The 26,449-nt window shown below is 36.9% G+C and overlaps 1 protein-coding gene across 1 annotated transcript in view; it reads left to right on the top strand.

Annotated features, from left to right (window-relative positions):
- The window catches only part of Rock1 (Rho associated coiled-coil containing protein kinase 1), a 118,723-nt gene that overhangs the window by 13,016 nt on the left and 79,258 nt on the right, over positions 1–26,449 (top strand). The window contains exon 2 of the mRNA XM_070029464.1: positions 16,462–16,543. Within this exon, the coding sequence (XP_069885565.1) occupies positions 16,462–16,543 (82 nt within the window). The remainder of the gene's footprint in view (positions 1–16,461; positions 16,544–26,449) is intronic.

Here is a 26,449-nt window from a genome sequence, read left to right on the forward strand (position 1 = left end):
AGTTTTTTTTTATCTTTTTTTTTAATTTTATTTTTTTGTGAACATACTGTACAGAGGGGTTACAATTACATGGGCAGGATAATGCGTACATTTCTTATCAAGCATTGCAGCCTCCTCCTTTGTTTACCCTTCACATCCCTTCCCAGCCTCCCCGCCCCCACCCAATCCTCCCCCCCCCCCAACATTGTAAATGACATGACATGACAACTTGTACTTCTCATTGTTGCAACAGGTCCACCTGTATCCTTAAACAACTTGTTTTTCCCCATCTCCTCCACAATGTTACTGAGTTTTTAAAATTAATGTATTTTCAGGAGCTTTTTACACATTAGGAATCTTAGTCCCTTTTCTGTGGTAAAATGCAAATATGTTTGAAATTATGTATCTATTTTGTGTCCTTTTTTGCCATTCAGATTCTTTATGTTAAATTTTATTTTTGTGCGGTCCTGAGGCTTGAACTCAGGACCTGAGCATTTCTTTGTTGAAGGCTAGTGCTGCACCACTTGAGCTGTAGCTCTACTTCTGACTTTTAGCTGGTTAATTGGAGATAAAAGTCTTCTCATGGACTTTCCTGGCTTTGAAATGCAGTCCTCAAATCTCAGGCTCTCTAGTACCTAGGATTATTACAGGCATGACCCATCACCTTTATTTTAAAGTGCTTATTTTTAATGGTTTGAGATACTACTTTCTTGGTATATTACATTTCTATGTGTACTTGAAATTATTTCTAAATTTTCTTTTGTTTCCATTGTTCTGTCTTGTTTTATATGATAGTAACACAACTGTGCTAATTCTAAGACTATCTTTTCAGCTTTTATTGCATAGCTCAATCAGTCTTCACCTATACTCCTTAATGCATATTTACTGTCACATTAAAGAGTATTAATTTGTTTTATTATCTTTAGTTGTATTAAGGGGTTTCAATTCAACAAATCAGTTTATAAGTATAATACATCTTGATTAGTGTCACTGCTCCAGGAGTATGAATGTTTTAGTTAGTGATAACTAACTTTAGGCTCTGACTGTGGGATTTATCAGACCTTGTTGCTTAAATTTACTGCGATATCCAGTTATTTCTGAAATGGGAATCCAGTTAGCTCTCCTCAACTCTTGAGCTGCTTTATGCTGTTCTAGTGAGGACTAATTGGCATAAGTAGAACTGACCTTGTCAAGTACCTGTCAGCCTAGGAAAAGTTTGATTTTCCAAAATTATGAATGTTGTATAATGAAAGAAAAACTGAAATAAGAATCCAAATGCTACTCTTGACTCTGAATTGTTAATTGAAAAATTGCATGATCTTTTATAGCTAATATCCTTTCTCTCGGATTTCTGGGTCTGACTTAGGAGTCTAAGGCAAAATTCACTGTGAAACCATCCCAAATTAGCTTCAACTTGAAATAAGTTTATTTAAATTCCTAATCTTATCACAAAATTGTTTTAGGTATATGCTTATATGTTTTTTTCTTTCAGTGTTTGTTTGAATTTTACTACTTAGGTATCGGAATGACAATGAATATAACCTTTCGAATTTTTTTTTTTTTTTTTGGGTCCAGTCGTGGGGCCTGAACTCTGGGTCTGGGCGCTGTCCCTCAGCTCTTCAGCTCAAGGCTAGTACTCTACCACTTGAGCCACAGCGCCACTTCTGGCTTTTTTCTTTTTGCTTATGTAGTGCTGAGGAATCGAACCCAGGGCCTCATGCATGCAAGGCAAGCGCTCTACCACTGACTTCCCAGCCCACCTTTCGAATTTTTTAATCTTTATTTTTTAATTTTTTAAATTATCTTTAGTTGTGCAAAGAAGTTGCTGTTTAACAAAAGTTTATGAATATACTAGATATATGAATATACTATATATTGATTATTTAACATTCTGTTTTCAGTTATTATCATCTACTTCAAAGGATTTACTCATTCTATCCTAATTCTGTTTCCTTTGTGCGGTTATAGTAGACTTGCAGTTAGAGAGGCAATGTGTATTATAGGCACATGAGTTCTAGAGTCAGACTGATTTTGAATTCTACCTAGACCAGCCATTGTGACTGTAGGCAAAGTTCTTGGTGGTTTAAAGTTTGAACATGTTATCTTCAAGTAAGATTAAGCATAGAGTTGTTAGAAATACTAAATGGGGTAATTAAAGTGCTTTGTATCGTTCTTCATATTTAATAAATGTTGGCTTCACTCTCATCTTGTTTTTGTTATCTTCATGATTTGTCCTTGGGGAAAAAAGATTTTTGGGTTGGCTAGTGAATTATTACCTACTTCCCATTCCACAGGCCAGCCTTGTTTTTTTTTAAGTAATGTGATCTTGGACAAGTTATCTAACTTACATGAGCCTGGATATATTTAATTTGCAAAATGAGAATTCTGAAGGGTTTGGGCATGCCTTAAATGATAGAACTTCTGACTAAGCCCTGAGTGCAGTCTCCAGTACTGCCAAAAAATAAGTCATAATAATAATTCATAGGGTTAGTTTGGTTTGGTTTGTGTCAGTCCTGGGAATTGAAGTCAGAGGCTAGGCACTGTTCCTGAGCTTTTTTGATCAAGGCTAGCTGTCTACCACTTGAGCTTTTCTGTGTGTGTGGTGTTAATTGGAGATGAAAGTCTCACAGACTTTCTTGGCTTAAAACCATGATCAGATCTCAGTGTCCTGAATCACACAAATTACAGATGGGAGTCACCAACACTCAGCAATTCACAGGTTTTAATCAAGTATTAAATGAAGTAAATTCACATGCAGTGCCATAATTGCATATATACTGATACATGTTAATAGCTTAGCTTTAGCTTTACAGTAAATTTTTGATGAAAACTCCACTATAGGTAAAAATAATTTGTGGAAACTTGGGAGGAAAGTAAAATAAAATTACTTAGTTTTAAATATTCTTTGATTTTCTGTTGTTATAATCTCACCCAAACGCCAGGTTATTTATTTATTTATTTTATTTAGTGCTGTTACTGGATCTTGAACTCTGGGCCTGGACTCTGTCCCTGAGCTCATTTTGCTCACGGCTAGTACTCTACTACTTGAGCCATAGTGCCACTTCTGGCTTTTTCTATGATTAATTGGAAATAAAAAAATATCATGGGCTTTCCTGGCCTGTCTGGCTTCAAACTAGGAGCCTCAGATCTTAGCCTCCTAAGTAGCTAGGATTATAGGCATGAGCCATTGGTGCCCAGACAATTCCAGCTTTTTGCTGGTTAATTGGATGGAAATGTCTCATGGACTAGCTTCAAACCATGATTCTCAGGTTTCTGGTTACAGACATGAACCAAACTCAACATTCTTAGATTAGTGGGATAAGCCCTAGCTCTTTGCCAGTATATATCTCATATCATATATTCAGTATCATTTTCTTAACTTTAGTGCTTTATGTTGTGTGGTTTTAGTTTTAGTTGTTTACTTAGTCCATTTCTCACTATTCCACAAAGCAGGTGGAATTTCTTGCTTTTTTGTAATACTTCATTTGTCTTTTTTACCCTTGTTTTTCTATTTCTAGAAATGACTTTGCTTTCCTTCCATGTCTGGCTCACCACTTTTCTCATCTTTATGGCATATAACATAAAGCAGTGTTACACTGCTATTTTTGTTTTTGAACTCTTATTGTACTTCTCTGTCTCATGCAGCTGAAAACACAATCATAGCTATCTTGTATGAGTCTATTTTGTGCATTAATCTTATCTCTCTAGTAAGAATTGCCTTGAAGTCTGAACATACCGGATATTATTAATACTTGTTGATTGTTGTAAATGATTTTCCTTCGTACCCACATTCCCCCAGCTCTCCCTCTCTCCCCCTCATCATCCCTCCAACCCCCTCTCCCTCTGAATTAATTAGGAGTCTTCCATTTGTAAGTGATAAAAAAAAAAACAGCTTGATTTTGTTATACATTTTTTTTGGGGGGGGGGGGGTCCGGTCGTGGGGCCTGAACTCTGGGCCTGGGCGCTGTCCCTCAGCTCTTCAGTTCAGGGCTAGCGCTGTACCACTTTAGCCACAGCGCCACTTCCGGCTTTTTTTTCTTTTTGCTTATGTGGTGCTGAGGAATCGAACCCACGGCCTCAGGCATGCAAGGCAAGCGCTCTACCACTGAGCCACCTTCCCAGCCCCACAGCTTGGTTTTGTATGCACAAAGAAGTTATAGATTCCGGAAAAGCTGATCTCAAAAAGAAAAGATTTAGTTGAATTTCAGTGAGAATGGGAACTACGCTTCAAATGCAAGCGATTTCTATATTCTTTTATTTATTCTTCTTTCTTTTTTGTGCCTGTACTGGGACTTGCACTTGAGGTCTTCTCACTCTTGTTCAGCTTTTTCACTTAAGGCTGATGCTCTACCACTTGAACCATGCTTCCAGAAGGACTTTACAGTCTTTCTTGCTATTATCTTAGTTTCATTCTTTTCCTCTTGTAGGCTGGTTTTAGTCATATGTGGTATATGGTTGCCCACAGCACCAGGGCTTTATAACTAAATAGCTTCAGCTTTGACCAGTAACTTTGAATCTTTGAATCTCAAATCTAGATTTCTGAAGGAAAAGATTCATTGGTTAACACAGAGTCAGATACCATATTTTAGTTAATCAACTGGAATAAGGCGAATAGGATCACATGGGAACTCTGAGAATGGCCAAATAGCTTTCAGGAAAACGAGAGCCATGGAGCTGGGCAGACAATGACATAGATGATCATTATAAACTTTCCTAAACTACAGTTTTCTAAGTCTGTAAAACTGAATTTTATATAGGGTGGTGAAGAAGATTCCATACATTTTCCATGTTATTTCAAGGCACTGTTTGAAACTTCTCAAACAGTAGTGCAACCTGATTGATGAAAAGTGGCTATCTCTTGGTACCTTTTTACCATTGTGTCCCCATATTCATCCAGCCGGGCCACAAAGGATTGTTGTTTGTTGGAGCTTATCCTGCATGAGGGTTTATTGTGCTCTTGTTTGTCTGTGGTCTCAGAGAAGACAGACATTGAATTCATTTTCCTGCTTGGGAGTGTAGATTCCGAAACCAGTGAAGAATGCCCCAACAGAGAGCCATTTTACAGATGAACCCAGTGATGAAGTTTCAAGTAGATATTACCTTGGATGTAGACATAGCCAACGACCATCTTACTGTTTCTGATGACATGAGGAGAGGTCCTTTGTGGATATTTCAAACAGAATTGAAAGGAATGTGCTGAGACTCCACTACTAAATTTGTGTTCTGGATTTACTTCCAGCTGCCATTACTAGGAGGTGGATGTGGGAACAAGCAAAGAATGAGATGGGGGTTTTTTATAGGGAATCAGTTAACTCAAAGAACTATTTTACTCTGCAGAGTGCTGCTTCTGAACACTGGGTTTTAGAAATGGATCTCTTTTCTGCCATTACTAGCTTTTGACGGTTTTCTAGATGAATTCTCCATTACACTGAGCAGGAATTTTTCTCAAGTGGTTGTTGGGATTGTTTCTTTTTATGATACTAATGATGAATACCATATTTTTACATTCAGTATGTCTTTGTCTGTCTCTTTCTCTCTCTCCATCCATCCATCCATCCATCCATCCATCCATCCATCCATCCATCCATCCATCCATCTATTACTGGCTGGTTCTGAGGCTGGAACTCCTTACGGTTTAGGCAGTTCCTATGCTTTTTTTTTGCTCAGTTAGTGTTCTGCCACTTAAGCCATGCTCCACTTCTATTTTTTGGTGGTTGATTGGAGATAGTCTCATGGACTTTCCTGTTTGGGCTGACTTTAAACCTTAAAGAAAGCTCAAGCCCCAGGACTGGGACACATGCACACACACAACATACATAGTTCATTGGTGCGGTTTCAGTCTTTGTGTTGCATCTAACCTTTAGGAAATTGCTTGGCCAGGAACGGTGGCTCATGCCTATAATTTTAGCTACTCAAGAAGCTGAGGATAGAAGTTCAAAGGCAGCCTGGGTGAGAATGTTCGTGAGACTCTTATCTCCAATTAAGCACCAAAATGGAGGAAGTGGTAGGGTGCTCAAGTGGTAGGGTGCTAGCCTTGAATGAAAAAGCTAAGGAACAGCACCCAGACCCTGAGTTTAAGCCCCAGGACTGGTGTGCATGTGCACGTGTGTGTGCGCACAAACACACACATAGATACTACTTATCAATTTGACATAGTAGGGAAGAATTTCCAAAATTACTATCTGAAAGAGACCTAGGCTAGCCTAGACTACAATCCTATTTATACTTCCTATGCAGTTGGGATGACAGGCATGAGCCACCATGCTCAATGTTTATTGATTTAGATGGAGGTATTCCAGACTTTATGCCTTGACTGGCATTGAGGTTAAATCTTCCCATCTCTTTTTCCAAAGTACCTAGGATTATAGGCATGATCTTTCCTACCAATGAAAGGAATTTCTTTTGCATTCTACCATGGTCTGTTTGTACTGCTGTAATGGAATAGAGATGGTTTTTATTTTTTAATTGTACTTGTATCTTGTACTTGACTAGCAACCAGATTTGAGCCAGTCCTCTTATTTGTATTTGAAATAATTTACTTCTTAGCTTCAGAATTTCTGTTTAGCTTCTTTTATAATTTCTTAATTCTTCCTCTTTGTTGATAATTCTGATGATGTTCACTTGAAGTTTTCCTCTTTCCCTAAGGAATTTTCTTTAGAACTTAGTATAGTTAAAGAGTTTTGGGCTCAGTGCTGGTGGCTCACACCTGTAATTCTAGCTACTCAGTGCTGAGATCTGAGGATCGTACTTGAAAGTCAGCCTGGGCAGAAAAATCTCTGAGACTCTTATCTCCATTTAACTGCCAGAAAATTGGAAGTGGAGCTGTGGCTCAAAGTTGTGGAAGTGCTAGCCTCCAGCTAAAGAACTCAGAAACAGCACTCAGGCCCTGAGTTCAAACCTTACAACCAACAACAAAAAAAAAGTTTTGGTTTTGTTGTGGTAGTTTTTAATAAATTCACTTACTTATTTTGAAGATACTGTGGTACCTCAGGGCCTTGCACTTGTAAGGCCAGCATTCTGCCACTTTGGCAATGCCCCAATCCTCTTTTGCATTATTTTTTTCAGCTGCCATCCTGTTTATTTATGCCTCCCACATAACAGGGATGACAGATATTTACCAACATATCCAGCTTTTTTATTGGTTGAGATAGAGATCTCAAGAACTTTTTCCTAGGCTATCCTTGAACTGTAGTAATTTTTCTGATACCAGGCCCTAACTAGCTAGGGTTACAGCTGTGACCTATTGCACCTGTCTTGCTTTTTCTTTTCTTTTTCTCCCTCCTTCCCTCTTTCCTTCCCTTTTCTTTCTCTCTTTCTCTCTCTCTCTCTTTCTCTCTTTCTCTTTCTCTCTTTCTCTCTTTCTCTCTCTCTCTCTCTCTCTCTCTCTCTCTCTCTCTCTCTCTCTCTCTCTCTCTCTCTCTCTCTCTCTCTCTCTCTCTTTCCCTTTCTCCCTTTCTTCTTTCTTACATAGGGTCTCATTATATAGCTCAATCTGGCTTGGAATTGCCTATGTAAACTAAGCTTGTTTCAAAGCCAGAATTCTGCCTCAGCTCCCCAAATGGCAGGATTAGGGCTAAATGTCATCATTCCCAACTAATTGCAATTTAAGATAATGTCTTTGTTTGGTTAAGTCCAATGTCTATGCTTCCTTTGGGATGTTTTTTGTTCATTCAGTTTCTCTTAAGTCGTGCTTTTCTGTTTCTTTATATATCTTGTGATTTTAAAAAATGGAAAACTAGCCATTCAAGTATAATGTTAACTTTGGAAATAGGATTCTCTCTATTTTTTTGTGTGTGTCATAGGGGCAATAGTAGTCCATTTGTTTTGAGAGTGTTTGAATTATTTTGTGAACTTTTTTTGTTGTTGTTGTTGTTCGGTTACGGGACTTGAACTCTAGGCCTGGGCACAGTCTCTGAGCTCTTCAGCTCCAAGCTAGCGCTCTACATTTGAGCTACAGAGCCACTTCCAGTTTTCTGGTAGCTACTGGAGATAAGTCTTACAGACTTTCCTGCCCAGGCTGGCTTTGAACTGCAATCCTCATATGTCTGCCTCCTGAGTAGCTAGGATTACAGGCATGAGCCTTCGGCACCTGTCTTATTTTGTGAGCTATTATTACATTATATAGTGTTCTATACTGATTTTATATTGAAAATATCATTATCAAAGTAAAACCTTTGGTATTTCATCCCTATTCCAGATGAATAACTTCATTTGTACACAAATTAAAGACATTATGTAAGTTATTATAAAATTATCTTATGCTTCAACAGTAAATGATTTTCCCCAAAAGATGTTGCTTGTATAATATGATGTTTTAATGTAAATTAGAGATAAAAATAAACATATTTAAGCACTTCTCATAGGTAAGCAGCATTCCACATATTTTATTAAATTTGTGTATTCTACTACCAAAAAAGTAAATTATTTTGTGAACAGTTCCATGTGTTTGGGTAGATTTCCTATTTGAGATGCACAAACACATTGAAAAAACATAAAAGAGAGTTGGGGGCTTGGCTCAAATGGTAGAGCTGTTCTATTTGCTGCTTACCAAGCACAGTGCCCTGAGTTCAAATCGTAATACCTCCAGAATTAAAGGGTGAAGGGAGGAAAGGAAGAGGGAAGGAGGGATAGAAAAAATGGAGGGAGGGAGAGAGAGAGGGAGAGCAAGAGGGAGAGCAGACGGGCACATAAGCACACTCTTATTTTTCTGTCTTAGCATATTTGCTTTGTACTGGGGTGATACTTACTACTTAGCTTGGCTTCCTCTTAAGTTTCACAGTCACCCTGAAGAAAGAGATTGAGGCTTTTTTTTATTAAAATACTTTTTTTTTGGTTTGGGTATGTGTATGGCTTTCTAAATTCCCTTGCATGCATGGCTGCTTTTTGAGTGAGCAGATATTCCAAAGCATTTTCTCCACCTTCTTTGGGCCTTGATGGCCTATTATAGATGTTGTATTTTCACATCTCCTATTTCCTACCTCTATAATCAGTGGGGTTTGTAGTAACCTTCATTGTAGCTTTTTGAGCAGTGCGTGCCGCTTTCCTGCCTGTATTCTGAGCCATGTGAAATCCCTTAGTATATCCCAGAGAGGTAAAAAATATGACATTATCATTTTACTCTATTCCTTTGAGCTCAAGGTATGGATAAGGAATGAAAGTCATTCTGCTTGCTGCTCCATGGTAAGGCTTTGTCCAGGGATGGAGTGGGACAAAGCAAGTAAACTGCCACAAAACTTTTCTGCCATTTTGAAGATTACTTTTACTTGATTGTACTTCGTTTGTTTGCCCTAAATATAGTTTTCCAGAGCATCTACAAAATTGTTTCAGATACCTTCTGGTTTTTTTTTTTTTCATGTTTCTTTTTTTTGTTTTTTGGCTTTTGGGGTTTTTTTTTTTTTGTTTTTTGTTTTGGTTGGTTGTGGGACTTGACCTCTAGGCCTGGGTGCTGTCCCTGAGCTTTTCAGCTTAAGGCAAGCACTCTACCATTTGAGTCACAGCACTACTTCCAGTTTTCTGGGGATTAATTGGAGATAAAAACCTCATGGATTTTCCTGCCTAGGCTGGCTTTGAACCTGGATCCTCAGATCTCAGCCTCCTGATTAGCTAGGATTACAGGCATGAACCACCAGCGCCTGGCTTTCTTGTTTTTTAAATGTGTTTGTATGGAAGGATAACTTGGAGTTCCTAGACAATACCAATTTGCTGCCATCAGTGGCTTAAAAAAATGGTGTGGGCTGGGAATGTGGCTTAGTGGTAGAGTGCTTTTCTAGCATCCATGAAGCCCTGGGTTTGATTCCTTAGTATCACATAAACAGAAAAAGCCAGAAGTGGCACTGTGGCTCAAGTGGTAGAGTGCTGAGCAAAAGCTCAGGGACAGTGCCCAGGTCCTAAGTTCAAGCCCCAGGACTCGCAGGAAACAAACAACAACAAAAAAAAACATGGTGAAGTTGGAATAATGGCCCTCATCTTATAGTTCAGATATTTTGGGAGACTGAGACAGTAGGATCATGAGTTTGAGACTAGCTTGTCCTACATAGCAAAATCCTGTTTTCAAAAAACCCACAAAGGAAGCAAAAATAAAAAAGGGTAGTATATGTAACATAAAGTCACTGTTTTAGCTATTTTTTAAAAGCATACAGTTTAGTGGCATTAAATCATTCATATTTTGTAAATTACAGCAGTGTTATTTTTATTATAAATCATTTGGTTTTTACATTTTTATTCTGCTGATCCATCATGTTGCATTTCACTTGCTCTTGGAGTTATCTCAACTTATCTGATGCTCTTCTGCCTTTTCCCCTGAACCTCCCTCTGTCCTGTATCCACATTGTACATTCTTGTCCTGAACCCTCTCAATATCAGTATGCACCTAGGATTCTGTTTTATATTCTTTAATATTATGTTTGTTCTCCTTGGATATTGGCATCTGTTCTCAGGGATTAAGTGTACTCTCATGACTCCCAAATGTATGTGGCAGTCCCAGTCTCTCTGTTAAGTCAAACTCATGTTTTCAGCTACCATCTTTTTAGCTATTAAAATGATATTCTTTGGGGACCTCAAATTTGGTGTGTCTAAAACATTACATGTTGTCCATTTACTATTCTGTCATAGTTAATGAAGTTACTACTCATGAATTAGAAGATGTAATATAATTCTATGATCATATAGTTAACCCTTCCTGCCCGTCTATATTCATCAGGTTCTTTTCCCGTTCTTTCCCCTTCTAATGCTTCATTCTCACCTCCTAATCTAGTTCTCACCCTTCCCTTCCCCCCCCCCCAACCTGGTCCTATGGCTTAAACTCTCACCCCTATGCTCTGTACCCAAGCTTCTTTTGCTCAAGGCTAGCACTTTACCACTAAGCCACAGCACCACTTTGCCTTTTTTATTGGAGATGAATCTCATGGACTTTCCTACCTGGGCTGGCTTTAAACTGTGATTTTCAGATCTCAGCCTCCTGAGTAGCTAAGATTACAGGTGTGAGCCACTAGCACCCTGGTAGTTGAGTCTTTTGTCTTCTGTGCTTATACCATGACAACATCCTCCTATTACTCCTCTTCCACCAGTCTCTTCTGTTTCTAATTCATCATCTTTTTTTATTGCCCACTATATTGAAATAAAAACCATTCATGTCCTTCTTCTGCCTTCCAAATTCCCTTGGTTTCAAATTTATATTAGGAGATGAATATCCAAATTCTTAGCCTGGTATTTAATACTTTTAACATTCTCTAGTCCATCTTCACAACGTATGTCTCCCAAACTAACCAATTTTCACTTTTCATTCTTCTGAATCCAAAGCATTCTATTCTCATTCCTTACCTTGCTTTCACTTACTATTCCTTTGCCCTGCCTGCATTTCAGACCTTCTAAATTCTGTGCTTTATAAAGTTCACCTGAAATTTATCTCTTCTGTGAAGCCTCAAAGAACTTAATCCTTTATGTTAATGTGGAAACTACTTAAAATACTTGATATCTTGTGGTACTTTTTTTTTTTTTTTGTCTGAGACCAAGACTCGAATTTAGTATCTCATGTTTTTGCTCATTGGCTGGCACTCTTACCACCCTAGCCATGCCTCCACCCTCTACATTTTTTTACCTACTGAGTTCCCTGGGAAAGGAAGAGTTAGGCTTATTGTTTTGTTTCCCTACAGAGGAGACTGATTTATAAGTAAATAATTACAATATAGCCCTTAAGTACAGTAATTCCTGTGATAAGTATCACAAAGGAGGTCATTATTAAGATTATTTCAAGTTGTTGGGGAAAGTAGCACAGGTAGATATTTGAGGCAGTTTGAATATGAGTTCACAATCCAGACTAGAGTAGGTGCAAAGTTAGTAAGACAGTGAGCTTATTTGGGAAATAAGCTGGTAACATACTGTGGCTTAAGCTAAATCATAAACGTGTAAAGAAAATGAGGACAGAAAGATATAGTTAGAGACTAGTGGGAAGACTCATTGTTGTTTTGAGCCATTTGGAATACTTTATAATAGTACTTTGTAATTGTACTGTAGAATTTCTTCTTTACCTAGCAAAAGGGTTTATTTAAAAGATTCTACATGTCCCAAATGTACTTTTTAAAAATAGTATTGTCACTGAAGTTTGTCAGTATTCTTTTATGACAGTGCATCATTACTTTGGTTTTTATAAGTCATAATGGATTTCAGGGGAATAGTTTCTAAAAGCATCTGTTAGAGTTAGAATAATAACTATTTAGATTTTACCTAAAATTTTTTTTAATACCTAAAAATGTTTCTTTCTTTTTTTTTTTTTTTTTGTCGGTTGTGCGGTTTGAACTCTTGGCCTGGGCACTGTCCCTCAGCTCTTCAGCTCAAGGCTAGCGCTCTACCACTTGAGCCACAGGGTCACTTCTGGCTTTTTTTGTTTATATGTTGCTGAGGAATGGAACCCAGGGCCTCATGCATGCAAGGCAAGCACTCTACCACTGAGCCACCTTCCCAGCTCAAAAAAGTGAATGTTTCTTTCATGTACACAGTGTTCCAAATCAACTGCCTTTATAAGCCTTGTGATAAATATATTATTGCTAAGAAATTTAAACCCACAAGTGTTTTTACACAGGACTCTTTATTTTGTGGTTTAGAACTATCTAGAAAACTGCTACAATGTTCAGTTGAATAATTCTTCTCTTTCTGCTTCCATTCTGTTGTTAGATAATATAGTGCTTTTCAGGAAATGTGAACTGTTCATACCTTAGATTCTTGTAGATTCTTTATACTTGAAATTGCTTATGCCTCCTTTGTCGTGTGTATGCATGGAAATGTCTCTCTCTTCCTCTCTCTCTCCCTCTCTCCCTCTCTCTCTCTCTCTATATATATATTTATATATATATTTGAACATGCTTCTTCTATATGACTAGCTAGGCATCAGGGGCTCATGCCTATAGTCCCAGCTACTTTGGAGGCTGAAATCTGAGAATTGCTGTTTGAAACCAGCCCATGCAGGAAAGTCCATGAGATTCTTAATCTCCTATTCACCACTGACCATCCCCACCTCCCCCCCACCAAAAAAATAAAAGCCAGAAATGGAGCTGTGGCTCAAGAGGTGAGTGCCAGCTTTGAGTTACAAAGCTAAGGGACAGCACCCAGTTCCTGAGAGCAAGCCTCAGGACTGTCATGATGTGGATGGATGAATGGATGGATAGATAGATAGATAGATAGATAGATAGATAGATAGATAGATAGATAGATAGATAGATAGATAGATAGATATAAAATGTAACTGTTCTAACTGCTCTACTATCACTATAGCAAAAAATTAGCCATTAGTAGCAAAGGATTTACTGTAATTCTTTGTTTTTGTTTTTGTTTTTTTTGGTCATGGGGCTTGAACTCTGGGTTTGGGCGCTGTCCCTGCACTCTTCAGCTTAGCCAAAGCCTCACTTCCGGTTTTCTAGTGCTTTATTGGATATGAGTCTCACAGACTTTCCTGCCCTTTCCTTCCTGGGCTGGCTTTGAGCCTTGATCCTCAGATCTCAGCCTCCTGGGTAGGATTACAGGTGTGAGCCACCAGTATCCAGCTTTTACTGTAATTCTTTAGCGTTTATTGGCCCCTCATATTCTCTTCTTTACTTTATTAAATTGATACTTAATCTAAAGGATGAACATATTGAAAGTAGAGGGTGGCTTTGTTTCATGCCTAAATCATAAAATTTAATGAGGGGGCATTAGGACTATTTCTTTTGGCTATCATTATGGTGAATTGGCATTGCACATGGAGGAATGTTAATTCCTATTAAAGACCCAAGTCTTTTTATTAGAATATGAACATTGGGAAATGTAGAAGTCTTATTCTTTATTATTTTATAGAACTTGGGTGTATTTAGTAAAAGTCAGGATTCCTTGCCCCTTGCTCACTATGTAACCTTGCTCTCCCACCCTAGAGTATCAACTAGCCTCAGTTGATAGGTGCATTAGGTTATTCATGGAAGAATACTCTTAATGACTTTATTTCTCTGATAAAAAAGCATATGATTTTTCCTTACCAGTGATGCTGAAAAGCATAAACTTCTATGCTGCTATAAAATTAAAACATATGAAGCAGTCGGACACCGGTAACTCATGCCTGTAATCCTACCTACTCAGGAGGCTGATCGTAGTTCAGAGACAGCCTGGGCAGGAAAGTCCATGAAACTCTTACCTCCAATAAACCACCAGAAAACTGGAAGTGATGCTTTAGCTAAGTGGCAGAGTGCTCCCCTTAAGCTGAAGAGCTGAGGGACAGTGCCCAAGCCCAGAGTTCAAGCCCCACAACTGACAAAAAACAAACAAACAAAAACCCAAGAAAAAAACATATAAAGCAAAGGAGGGGTAACAAAAAGAAATGTACTCCTTTTCTTTTCTTTTTCTTTTTATTTGGTCGGTTGTGGGGCTTGAACTCTGGGCCTAGGCACTGTCCCTGAGCTCTTCAGCTCAAGGTGAGCACTCTACCACTTGAGTCACAGCACCACTTCCAGCTTTCTGGTGATTAATTGGAGATAAGAGTCTCCAAAATCCTGCTTGTGCTGGATTTTGAGCTTTGATCCTCAGATCTCAGCCTTCTGAGTAGCTAGGATTACAGGTGTGAGCCACCAGCACCTTGGCAAGAAATGTGCTCTACCTGATTTGCATAACTGTAACCCTTCTGTACATCACCTTTATAATAACAATTTAAAAATTTTTTAAAATAAAACATACAGTGACAGGCTCAAACATCTAGTGACCATGTGCAATTAGTGGAGAGAGCTAGTTTTTAATTAACAAACACATTATCGAATACTGTGGCTAAGCATAAGGCAAATTACAGCAGTTGGTGAAATTAGCATTATGACCTAAGATTAAATGATCATTTTATGACCACTTGACTAAATGCCTGTTTTCTTCTTAAATCATTGTTGCCAATACGTAGACTAATTTGTAGAGGTTTCAGATGTTAGTTTAACAGAGGAAGAAGTGGGACTAGTAAGGGCCATTGCTTTACCTAGTTCACTTAATCTAATTCCCACAAATATCAGTTGTAGATAAATACTCTCTTCATTTTAGAATAGAGAAAACACAGGCTCAGAAAGATATATAACATATGCTTCCAGCAATAATATGTAAATATTCTGTTTTTTCTTTAAAATGTGATTGTTTTTTTTTTAATCATGCTTAAATCTCTCCTTTCTAGAATGTATTTCATTACTAAGCATGACTCAGAATTCATTCTTCAGCTGGGCACCTATGGCTTATACCTGTAAACCCAGCTAATCAAGAGACTGAGATCTGTAGGATTGCAGTTCAAAGTTAGCTTAGGCAACAACAACAAAAAGTCTAAGAGATTCTATATTTAAAAAAAAAAAATAGCAAAAAGGCCAGGCTAGAGGCGTTGCTCTAGTGGTAGAGCAAAAGCCATGAGCAAATATGCTGAGCAATCACAGGTTTTGAGTTCAAACCCCAGTACCAGTACAAAAAAATACCATTTTCTCCATAATACTGTTGAGTTCTACAAACCACATTATCAAAGTGGCACTTTGTAATGAAGGATTATCTGAATGTTTCATCTTTTGCTCCTGCATATGGGAAAGATATAGTCTTAATAGATGTCTTTCCCTGTCTACAGTAATCGGTATGCCTTCATGTTACCCTGCACTTGTTTAAATAATATTTAAATATCCACATTAAAAGAGCAACAGCTTTTGTTTATCTTTTACTCCTGGTTGCCGTACAAAATGAGAGAGAGAAGGAGCCAGAGAAACATAAAACCTACTGTGTTTTTTTTGTTGTTGTTGTTGGATGTGTGTTTGTGTCTGTGTCTGTGTCTGTATCTGTCTGTCTGTCTCTGTCTCTTCTAGGGCTTAAACTCAGGGTATGGGTGCTGTCTGTGAGCTTTTTGCTCAAGGTTAGTGCTCTACCATTTGAGCCACAGGTCTACTTCTGGCTTTTTGGTGGGTTAATTGGAGATAAAGAGTCTCAATGACTTTCCTGCCATGATCCTCAGATCTCATCCTCCTGAGTAGGATCACAGGTGTGAATTAGCAGTTGGCCCAAATCCAGTTTTTATAACTAAATACACATGCAACTTGAATATGTGAATATGAAGAATTTATATTAAGCCTCATGATATAAGCTTCAGAACTATTGTTTAGTTATTACCCTTATAGTCACAGATGTAGGTTTTGGATGAATACTTGTGAAATGAAGATAAATACAGTAGAAAAGTAAAATAAAATGTAAAATTACATAATTATGAGAAAAGTACATGAATTGAAATCACTTGGAGGCAAGTCTGTGGTGATTTTCCTTCTGTGTTGAAGGAGTTGAAAATCTGTATAAAATAAAAAGGATTTGTCCCAGTATTCATGTAACATTGTAAAGAATATTAAATGAATAATGATGTATCATAGAGTAGAAATTTAATATTGAAGTATATGCTCTTACTTACTACTCCTAAAAATGGAAAGTACTCTATTGTGATCCAAAAAACTAACTGTTCCTTTGTTTCTTTAGGATGGATTGGATGCTTTGGTTTATGATTTGGATTTTCCTGCCTTAAGAAAAAACAAAAATATTGACAACTTTTTAAGCCGATGTAAGTAATTTTTTTTCCTATGGAGGTTAATGATAGACTGCATGAGGTTACATCTTAAAGAATTCAAGCTGACTTTCTTTTTTTTCTTTTGTTACTTTTTGGTTATTTTGTCAATAATTCCTATACAAAGAGAAAGAAACTTTAGTAGCCAGTTTGAATGCATAGTAGGAAAATCCACAAAATGTTTTTCAGAGAGTGCAATAAAAGTAAATAGCTAAAGTAAATACATTTTCAAAAATACCTATATAAGTTGGTGCTGAGGAATGGAACCCATGGCCTCATGCATGCAAGGCAAGCAATCTACCACTGAGATACCTTCCCAGCCCCTCTATTTTAATTTTTGAATTGAAGAAAATACAGAGAATAATATTGATAAAATTTTGGGAATTCAAATGTAACAGTAAGTAGAAATCATGAAGAAGGAAGACTTATGCTAGGAGTATAGTTATTTTAAAGTCTGAAAAAATTAATGTACCCTATTTAAAAAGAAATGCACATCTCTGTAGAGTCAGGAAAAGGATTAAATGAAGCAATATTCAACTAGGCTCAGTGGCTCACACCCATAATCCTAGTTACTTAAATCAAGGCCAATCCAGGCAAAAAGTTCCTTAGACAATCAATAACAGCTGAGTGTAGTGTCATGTACTTGTCATTCTAGTTATGGGAAGGCTGAATAAGTAGGAAGATTGTGGTCTATGCAGTTCTGGCAAAAATACAAAAGTCCTTTATCAAAAAAATAATAAAAGCAGAAAGACTGAGGGCCTAGCTCCGGTGGTAGAGCAACTGTCTAGTAACTACAAAGTCCTGAGTTCAACACAGTGCTAACCAAAAAAGAAAAATAATCAAAAGACAAGTCACAGGGGCTGGGAAGGTGGCTTAGTGGTGGAGTGCTTGCCTTGCATGCCTGAGGCCCTGGGTTTGATTCCTCAGCACCACATAAGCAAAAAGAAAAAAGCCGGAAGTGGCGCTGTGGCTCAAGTGGTAGAGCGCTAGCCTTGAGCTGAAGAGCTGAGGGACAGTACCCAGGCCCAGAGTTCAGGCCCCACGACCGGACCAAAAAAAAAAAAAAAGACAAGTCACAAAATAAAAAGACATTATTAGTAAATCATTTATTTGACAGATATCTAGAATTAAAAGTATGTCTTAAGAACTCAATCTTTAAAAGGGCAAATAATTTAAATAGACATTTTTCCAAAAAAGATATATAAATGGCCAATAAACAACACAAGAACTTTTCAACAGGGTTAGACTTCAAGATACGGTATGTAATTGTAACTCCTTTGTATGGTATTTTCATAATAACAGAAAAAAGATATGGCCAAAATGCACTAAAATGATAAAAATAAAACCTGATAAGATCAAGTATTTTTGAGAATTTGGAGCTGCCAGATACTTTGCTGCTGGATGGTTTATAAAAAGACACTTTGAGAAACAATTTGATGGTTTCTTATGAAGTTATTCACATACTTAACCATAGGAATCTCTTTCAGATGTATTTATTCAAAAGAAGTGAAAACATATATCTATACAAAGATCTGTGTGGGAATGTTTTAAAAGTGCTTTAATTATAGGCACTGGAAACTGGAAATGATTCAAGTGCCCATCAAGTGGTCAGTAGATGATAAATTCTAGTATAACCTCATAATGATATACTACTCAACAATAAAAAAGTAATAAATCACTGGTATTTATAACATACCAGTTAATCTCAAAGCATTCTGTCAAGTACAAAAAGTCATATACAAAAACCTGTTACTATATATAATTCCATTTATGGGACATTCTGGAAATACAAAACTTTTGAGATTAAATTAGATAAGAAGTTGGCAGGGCTTTAGGTGAAATAAGTAGACATAAGCACATAAAAATGAATAGAGGTATGAAGAAACTTTCGAATTCTTTACCTTCATTTGGTGATGATTTTATTAGTGTAGATACTGGCTAAAACTCATCAAAATAAACATTTAAAGTGAATCATTTATTCTGTTGATTATACATTAATATTGCTAATTTAAAGTCAAAATAAATACTGGAACAAAGTTAGGCAAGGAAGCATGTTATAAATGTAAAAACTTGACAGATGCATTTTCCCAACATAATCTTATAATTCCTGACATTATGTAATATTTCATATACAACAGTAGTTTTTCATAGGATAGTGCTGCACTACTGCTGGAATTTATTTAGATATTGTCATAGAAAAGATACATTGACTGCTGGAAAAGTAGAATCAAGTCTCAATAATGCCTTTTTAATTGTATCCTCTAGTATTATAGACGTAGGACAGTACTGTATCATCCCTCTGTGAATATAAATACCTTGTACCTGCTTTATGAAAAAAAAGAAAAGAAAAGAAAAGATACATTGAATTAAAAAAAAAAGAAATGTTAACTTATGAAATACAAGAGAGAGCCTAGGCCTGGTGATGTACTACTACTCAGTGTTAGAATACTTGCCTAGCTTCATGAGGCTGTGGATTCAGTCCTCAACAGCAGGAGAATATAGTCTAAGAATAAACACCTACACATATTATAAACTAATCCTTGAAAAAAATTGCTAATAACAACATTCGGGAAAGTAAAGTCCTTTTCATTAGTGGTACTAAGAAAAATTGGATATCTAGGTACAAAAAGATAAAAACTAGACCTCTGTCTCTTATCAGCTACATGGCTCATGCCTGTAATCCTAGTTACTCAGGAGGCTGAGATCTGGAGGATTGAAGCTTGAGGCCAGCCTGAGGAGTAAAGTTGGCTCGACTCCATTTCTAAAATAGCTAGTAAAAAGCCAGGCTGGAGCCCTGGCTCAAGTGGTAGAACACCAACCTAACCTCTGAGTTTAAATATAGCACTGCTGAAATAAATTAAACTGTTCATTAAAATAAAAAAGTTTCTTCTTACTGTGGTGGTACATAGGTGTAATTTCAGCACTTGGGAAAATGAAGCAGAAGGATCATGAAGCTAGCCTGGGCTGTATGCCAATTTCTAGGCTGACATTGATTGTCATAATCAGACCTCCTCTCAAAAAAACCAAACATCTCCCCCCCACAAAAAAATAAAATTTTGTACAACAATGGAAATAGTTAAAGAGAGTTGAGAAACAATCTATAGAATGAGAGTAAATATTTGTATATTGAAAAATATGTAAGAATATTTGCATATCCTTATATTTAAGGAACCCAAATAATTCATTAACAAAATAGATTTGAAAAAATAGATAATACCCGGTGCCAGTGGCTGATGCCTATAATTCTAGCTACTCAGGAGGCTGAGATCTGAGGATCGTGGTTTGAATCCAGCCCAGGCAAGAAAGTCTGAGACTTATCTCTGATAAAATCAGAAAAAGCTATAAGTGGCGTTGTGGCTCAAGTGGAAGAGCCCTAGCCTTTTGTTTGTTTTGGTTGGTTGTGGAGCTTGAACTCTGGGCTTGGGCGCTGTCCCTGCACTCGTCAGCGGAAGGCAAGCGCTCCACAGCTTGAGCCACAGCGCCACTTCTGAGCCCTAGGCTTGAGCATAGAGAGACTCAGGGAATCACCCAAGACTGGCAAAAAAAAAAAGTATATAGTAGATACCAGTGGCTCACATTTATAATCCTAGTTATTCAGGAGGCTGTTCATAGTTGCCCAGGGAGAAAAGTTCATGAGACTCCATCTGCAAATTAACTAGCAAAAAACTGGAAGTGTGGCTCAAGTGGTAGAGCACCAACTGAGCAAGCAAGCTGAGTGTGAGGCCCTAAGTTCAAACTCTAGTACCAACAACAAAAAAAAGACAACTAGACATTTTTCAAAAGAAATCATACAAATGGTCAACCAGTATATGAAAAAATGCTCAGCATTACTCATCATCAAGGATGTACAAATCAAAACCATAATAGCTATGACTTCAGTTGATGATATCTAACTAAATGATTAATGCTTTTGAGGACAAGAGAGACTTCATACACTGTTGGTGGGCATGAAAATTGGTACAGGCATATGGAACAGCATAAAATACCTCAAAATATTTAAAATAGAAATACTGCATGATTCAGTAATCGCATTCCTGAGTATAAAACAAAGGGAAATGAAGTCACTATATTGAAGAAGCATCTGCCCTTCTATGTTTAGTGCTGCTCTAGTTACAGTAGCCAAGAAGTGGTATCAACCTAAATTAGCTGATGAATGGATTTTTTAAAACATGTGTTTATAGATATAAACACATATCTATACATTTATGCACACAATGGAATAACCTTCATAATAAAAAGGATGCAGTCAGCTCAAAATAATTTCTTTACCTAAAACTATCAATGCCTAACACGATACATTAGAAAGACTGTAAGGTAAGTTTACATTTTCCTAGAAGTTGTCAATTTCGAAGTATAATGTGTTTTGCTTTTCTTTTTTTTTAAGTGTAGAATCCCCCCCCACACACACACACATTGTTACAGCATTGCTGCTGAGTTGCAACCTATTACCATAAAGCTCCACAAAACATTTACACATATATATGTTCCCCCCCTCTCTATTTCTCTTTCTCTCTCCACCTCCCTTTCCAATGTGTCTTATAGATCGTTGCTTATATAAGCTGTATATATGTATGGGAGGTGTATGGGGTGTGTTTATTTCTTGTTAGTCTGGATCTAAGCTCCTTTGAGGTATAATATGTCTACTGTCATCTTGCTTTTTTCTTTTTTATGACTATTATTGATCTTTGGTATGCATTTCTGGTGAAGATGTAATAAAATGTGTGATATTGTTCTAATAAAAGGCTGGGAAGGTGGCTCAGTGGTAGAGCGCTTGCCTTGCAAGCCTGAGGCCCTGGGTTCGATTCCTCAGCACCATATAAGCAAGAAGAAAAAAGCCGGGAGTGGCACTGTGGCTCAAGTGGTAGAGCGCCAGCCCTGAGCTGAAAAGCTGAGGGACAGCACCTAGGCCCAGAGTTCAGGCCCCACAACCGGACCAAAAAAAAAAAAAAATCACCTTTTGATTTTGTAAAAAAAAAAAAAAAAAAGGATGCAATCTTGTCATTTGTGACAGCATGGTATTGGAGTTCAGAACATTAAATGAAAGCAAGCCAGGTTGGGAAGGACATACCACATATCACACATATGTGTAAAATCTAAAAACATTACTCTCATAGAATTTGAGGCAATATAATGGTTTCCTTAGACTTGACAAAGTAAGGAGGATGGAAGAATGGGTAAAGACTAGTCAGTAGGCTATAAAATTAAGAAAAAATAACTTCTAATACTCTTGCATGTGGTGATTATGGATAACAATATACAGTTTGGAAAAGAGCCTGAGAAAAGAATGTTGAATATTTACCATAAAGAAGTTAGTATTTGAGGAAACAAATATGCTTATCCTGATTTAAACATTACACAAAATGCATACATGTATTGAAATTTCACATGCTACCCCATGGGGGCGCGCGCGCGCGCGTGCGTGCGTGCGTGCGTGCGTGCGTGCGTGCGTGCGTGCGTGCGTGCGTGCGTGTGTGTGTGTGTTCGTTCAAGACCTTACGCTTCCCAGGCAGGTACTCTTGTCACTTCAGGTACACCTCCAGGAACTCTCACAAACTTTTTGGCAGGTACTCTTGTCACTTCAGATACACCTCCAGGAACTCTCACAAACTTTTTGCCTGGACTATCCTGAACCATATCTTCCCAAGTGTCAGTATCTCAAGTAAGTAGTGTTATAGGAGTGCCTACTGTGCCCAGCTATTTATGTAGAATTTTAATGTATTCACTTAAAACAATGAAAAAAAGATAAAACCTTTCTCTTTAAGGAATTGAGCTTAGATTTTACTAAACTAGCAGCTATAAAATATGGCCATTTGAAATAAAATTATTCTAAAACTTTAAGCCTAAATATCCTAGCTGCAAACTTACCTGTTGAGTGTTGAAAACAAAGGGAAAAGAAAATGTGGCCATTGGACTCATTTAAGTATAAAGATTATGCTTTCTAGACTTTGGTGTTTGATACCTAGAAATGAGGACTGAAAAGAAAATGTATATTTGCCTCACATACCTGAAGTATGCATGGTTATCCATAAAAAAGGAAATGTACAATGTTGAGGTTTATCATAAAGTTAATAAAAATATTTTAAAATTTTAATTATCTAGTATTTTTGACTTTTTATATGTCTTAATTTTTAGATGCCTTTGTTGATTCTAAATAAATATTCATATACTTAAAATAATACCTTCTAGGCTGTTGTTGTAAGCCAAATTGAGCCATCATCTGAAGTGTAGAAGTCATAAGTTTTGATTAAGACAGTCTCTTCATTTTTTGGCATATTAAATTTGAAATGTTTTCTGCCCTTTGGGTATCATTTGGATGCTTGTTGAAAGCAGTAGAATATGAATGTGTCAAGTTGAGAGATGTTGTTAGCGATAAAGACTTGGAAGATAATGTTAATATAGATGGTTGAAAAGTCCAGAGAAATGAGTATAGATTTGGGGAAAAAAACACTGTTAAAGACTAAACCTTGGGCCAGGCATGGGCAAGTCACACCTGTAATCCTACACAGGAGGCTGAGATCTGAGGATCTGAAGTTCAAAACCAGCACTGGCAGGAAAGGGAGAATGTGGCTTAGTGGTAGAGTGCTTGCTTAGCATGCATGAAGCTTTGTGTTAGATTTCTCAGACCACATAAACAGAAAAGCTGGAAGTGGCACCGTGGCTTAAGTGGTAGAGTGCTAGCCTTGAGCAAAAGAAGCTCAGGGACTGTGCCCAGGCCCTGAGTTCAAGCCCCAGGACTGGCTAAAAAAAAGAAAAAGAAAATTGAAAGTGGCACTGTGGCTCAGAGTGGTAGAGTGCTAGCCTTGAGCGAAAAAGCTGAGACAGCACCCAGGTCCTGAGTCCAAACCTCACCACTGACCAAAAAAAAAAAAGGACTAAACAAAATAAGCCATACTATTGTTGGGAAAATGTAATATCTGGAAGTTAAAAAGTACATATTAGTAGAAATTAATAAAGTTGTCAAATCTGCTGAAATATCAGGGTAAAAATTAATAATTGGTCATTGGTCATTGCAATATAGTGGTCATTCATTTGTGTGTGTGTCTTTTGTTTTGTTTTTGCCAGTCCTGGGGTGAACTCAGAGCCTGGGCACTGTCCCTGACTTTTTTTGCTCAAGGCTAGCACTTTGCCACTTGAGCCACCATGTCACTTCTGGCTTTTTCTGTGTATGTGGTATTGAGGAATCGAACCCAGGGCTTCCTGCATTCTAGGCAAGCATTCTACCACTAAGCCACATTGCCAGGCCCTGATTTGTATCTTTGACAAGCAGTTTATTTTTACTTATTTTTAACTTTTTATTTGCAAATAATTGTACAGGGGAGTTACAGCTTCACGTGTCCATTTATGTGTTCACAGTACATCGTAGAAAGGTAAAAACCAAAGTCTACCTGAAGTGTTTATTTTTGTATGTCTTCTAGAACTGGCACTTGAGAGCTACAATGGAGTTTGTTGGGGGTTGTCAAACTACCATTCACAGTCCAAATCTGACCTGCCACCTGTTTTTGTATGGCTTACAAGCTAAAAGTCGCATTTATATTTTTTTGATGATTGGAGCAAAGATCAAAAGAAGTATATAATAAACATTTTAGTGTCTGTCAGTATGGTTGAGCTTTTTTTTTTTTTTTTTAACAGTACTAGGGTTTGAATTTGGGACTGTTGTTTAGTGGGTAGGTGTGTTCTACCACTTAGCCACACACCTCCAGCTCCCTTTTCCCCTCTTTTTTTTTTTTTTTTTTGTACCATTTTTTGAGATAAGATATTGCTTCTTTCCCAGACATATGCCTAGAATGCAATCTACCTATTATAGGCTTTATGTCTCAGCTTGGATGACAGGCATGCACCACAAAGGCCAGCTTCTTTTAGTTGAAATGTAGCCTTGCAGTCTTTTGCCTGGACTAGCCTTGAACCATTTTATCAATCTTAGCCTCTTATATCTTAGAATACAAGGTACAGATTGAGAAGGGGGCTTCACCAACTTTTTTCTTATGTTGGCCTCAAACTTTGATCCTTTCATTCTCATCCTCTCAAGTAGCTAGGATTGCATACATGAGCCATCATCAGTGTCTGGTCTTTTTTTAAAAAAAAAAAAGTGAAATAAAATTTTTTTTAAAAAAAGAAAAAAGTGAAATAAGGTTTTTCTGGGTACATATGTCATACACATGAATCATCTCTCATTCCTTCATTGTATTGTTAGGTATATTGTAAATCAGTGATACAGTTAAAACTCAACTATTTTGAGTACCATATATATATATTATCATACTGTAATTTTATGTTTTAATTGTGTCCAAACCAAAAAGAAAACATATTTCTGAGGCTTAATGTAATGTAGATTATTTCATTAAATGTCAAACTACTGTTTATTATACAGTGGCATGATAGCTGTGCTAAAAGGACACAGTACACAGTGACATCAGACTAAATAATAATCCACAGTATTCCAAATTCGTAGAGCAACAATTATTAAAAAAAAATAGAAAACTTAAAATGGAATGTCTCATTTGTGAAGCAGAATTTCTTCCCCAAAGTAGAAAAGACATGAAACGATAGTCTTAAGTAAATTAGTAATGGTTTGTTAGTCAAGGAGAGAAATCATGTGTGATTACAGAAGCAAACAAAGAGAAAAAACTTGTTTTAGACTCAGCGATAGAACCCTGGGTTCAATCCCTGCTTGTCAAAGAAAACAGCCTTTTGGCAAGAACAATTGTTGAAAGTATTAAAGACATCAACTGGCAGTTACAAAAACAAGATTTTCTTTTTAGTTGCTTATGTTTAGTTGTTCCATTTAAAATGAAGTAGCCTGTAATATAGAATATAGTCTTCCTCTCAGACTTCCTTTATAATATGTATCATATTATAAAATTAAATTATTTATTATTACTACTTTAGACTATGACCTTCCTGTATTTTTTATCTTACGTGGTCCTAATTTTTAGGATGTCTGCTGCAGAGTAGGCTTTCACTGAATACTTGTCTTAAAGGTGTCATTGTTAATTGTTTTTTAAAAATTAAAAAAATTATTGTCAAGATAATTACTGAGGAGTTAGTTACATAAGTAAGGTAGTAAGTACATTTGTTATTGAACTTGTTACCCCCTCCCTCATTTTTCTCCCATTTTTCCCTCTCCCCAAACCCCAATCATTGTTAATTCTCATCCTTATATGTGGTCACTCAGTAGGTTTGTCTATTTTATTAAGGTATTCTTTTTTCTGTACACATTCTCCATCTTTCTTCATGCTACTATGAAATGATCTTGGAAAAAGAATATTAATCCTTAATATTCTTCTTTGCTTATATATGTCTTGTCTTGGTATTTTGCTATTAATTGGAATTATAAGATTCATAATTAATTATTATAGTTACAAACTGAGCGTCTTGTGAAAAATAATCAATGAGCAATCATTTTGTAATGTCTCAGAGTGTGCTATACTGGCTAAATGTGAATGTAGAGATTCTTCAGGTATTAAGTAGAGATGTGGAAGATTATTAATAAATGCTAAGGGAGAGATTGCCTAATCTGAGATTGTCATCAATCAATTATGTCAACTACAACACTATTCAGGTTAAGAAAGGCATATGCCAGTCACTTAAAGTGGAGGTATTATTAATGGAAAGTTCTTGGCTGTCTCAGAGATTTCACCGAAGACACAGCCCCAGTTTCCTGTCTATAGAGTATGAAGATCCAGTAATATTGTGTCATCTAATACACATTTAGAAAATATCTTTTAGTATATGTACTGTTTTTCTACCTCAAAGAAGAGGTGGGTCTGCTGCATTCTTATTTTGCAATGAATAACTGTTTTAAGATCCTGGGATTCAAGTGGATGTAGTCCTGAATAGTGTTTGAGAAACTGGTTAGTCTACTGAATAGACTTTACTATTTAAGACTTTTGATTCCTTTTGGAT

The sequence above is a fragment of the Dipodomys merriami genome, unplaced genomic scaffold, assembly GCF_024711535.1.
Source record: "Dipodomys merriami isolate MVZ:Mamm:240054 unplaced genomic scaffold, mDipMer1.0.p SCAF_2, whole genome shotgun sequence".
Taxonomy (NCBI): domain Eukaryota; kingdom Metazoa; phylum Chordata; class Mammalia; order Rodentia; family Heteromyidae; genus Dipodomys; species Dipodomys merriami.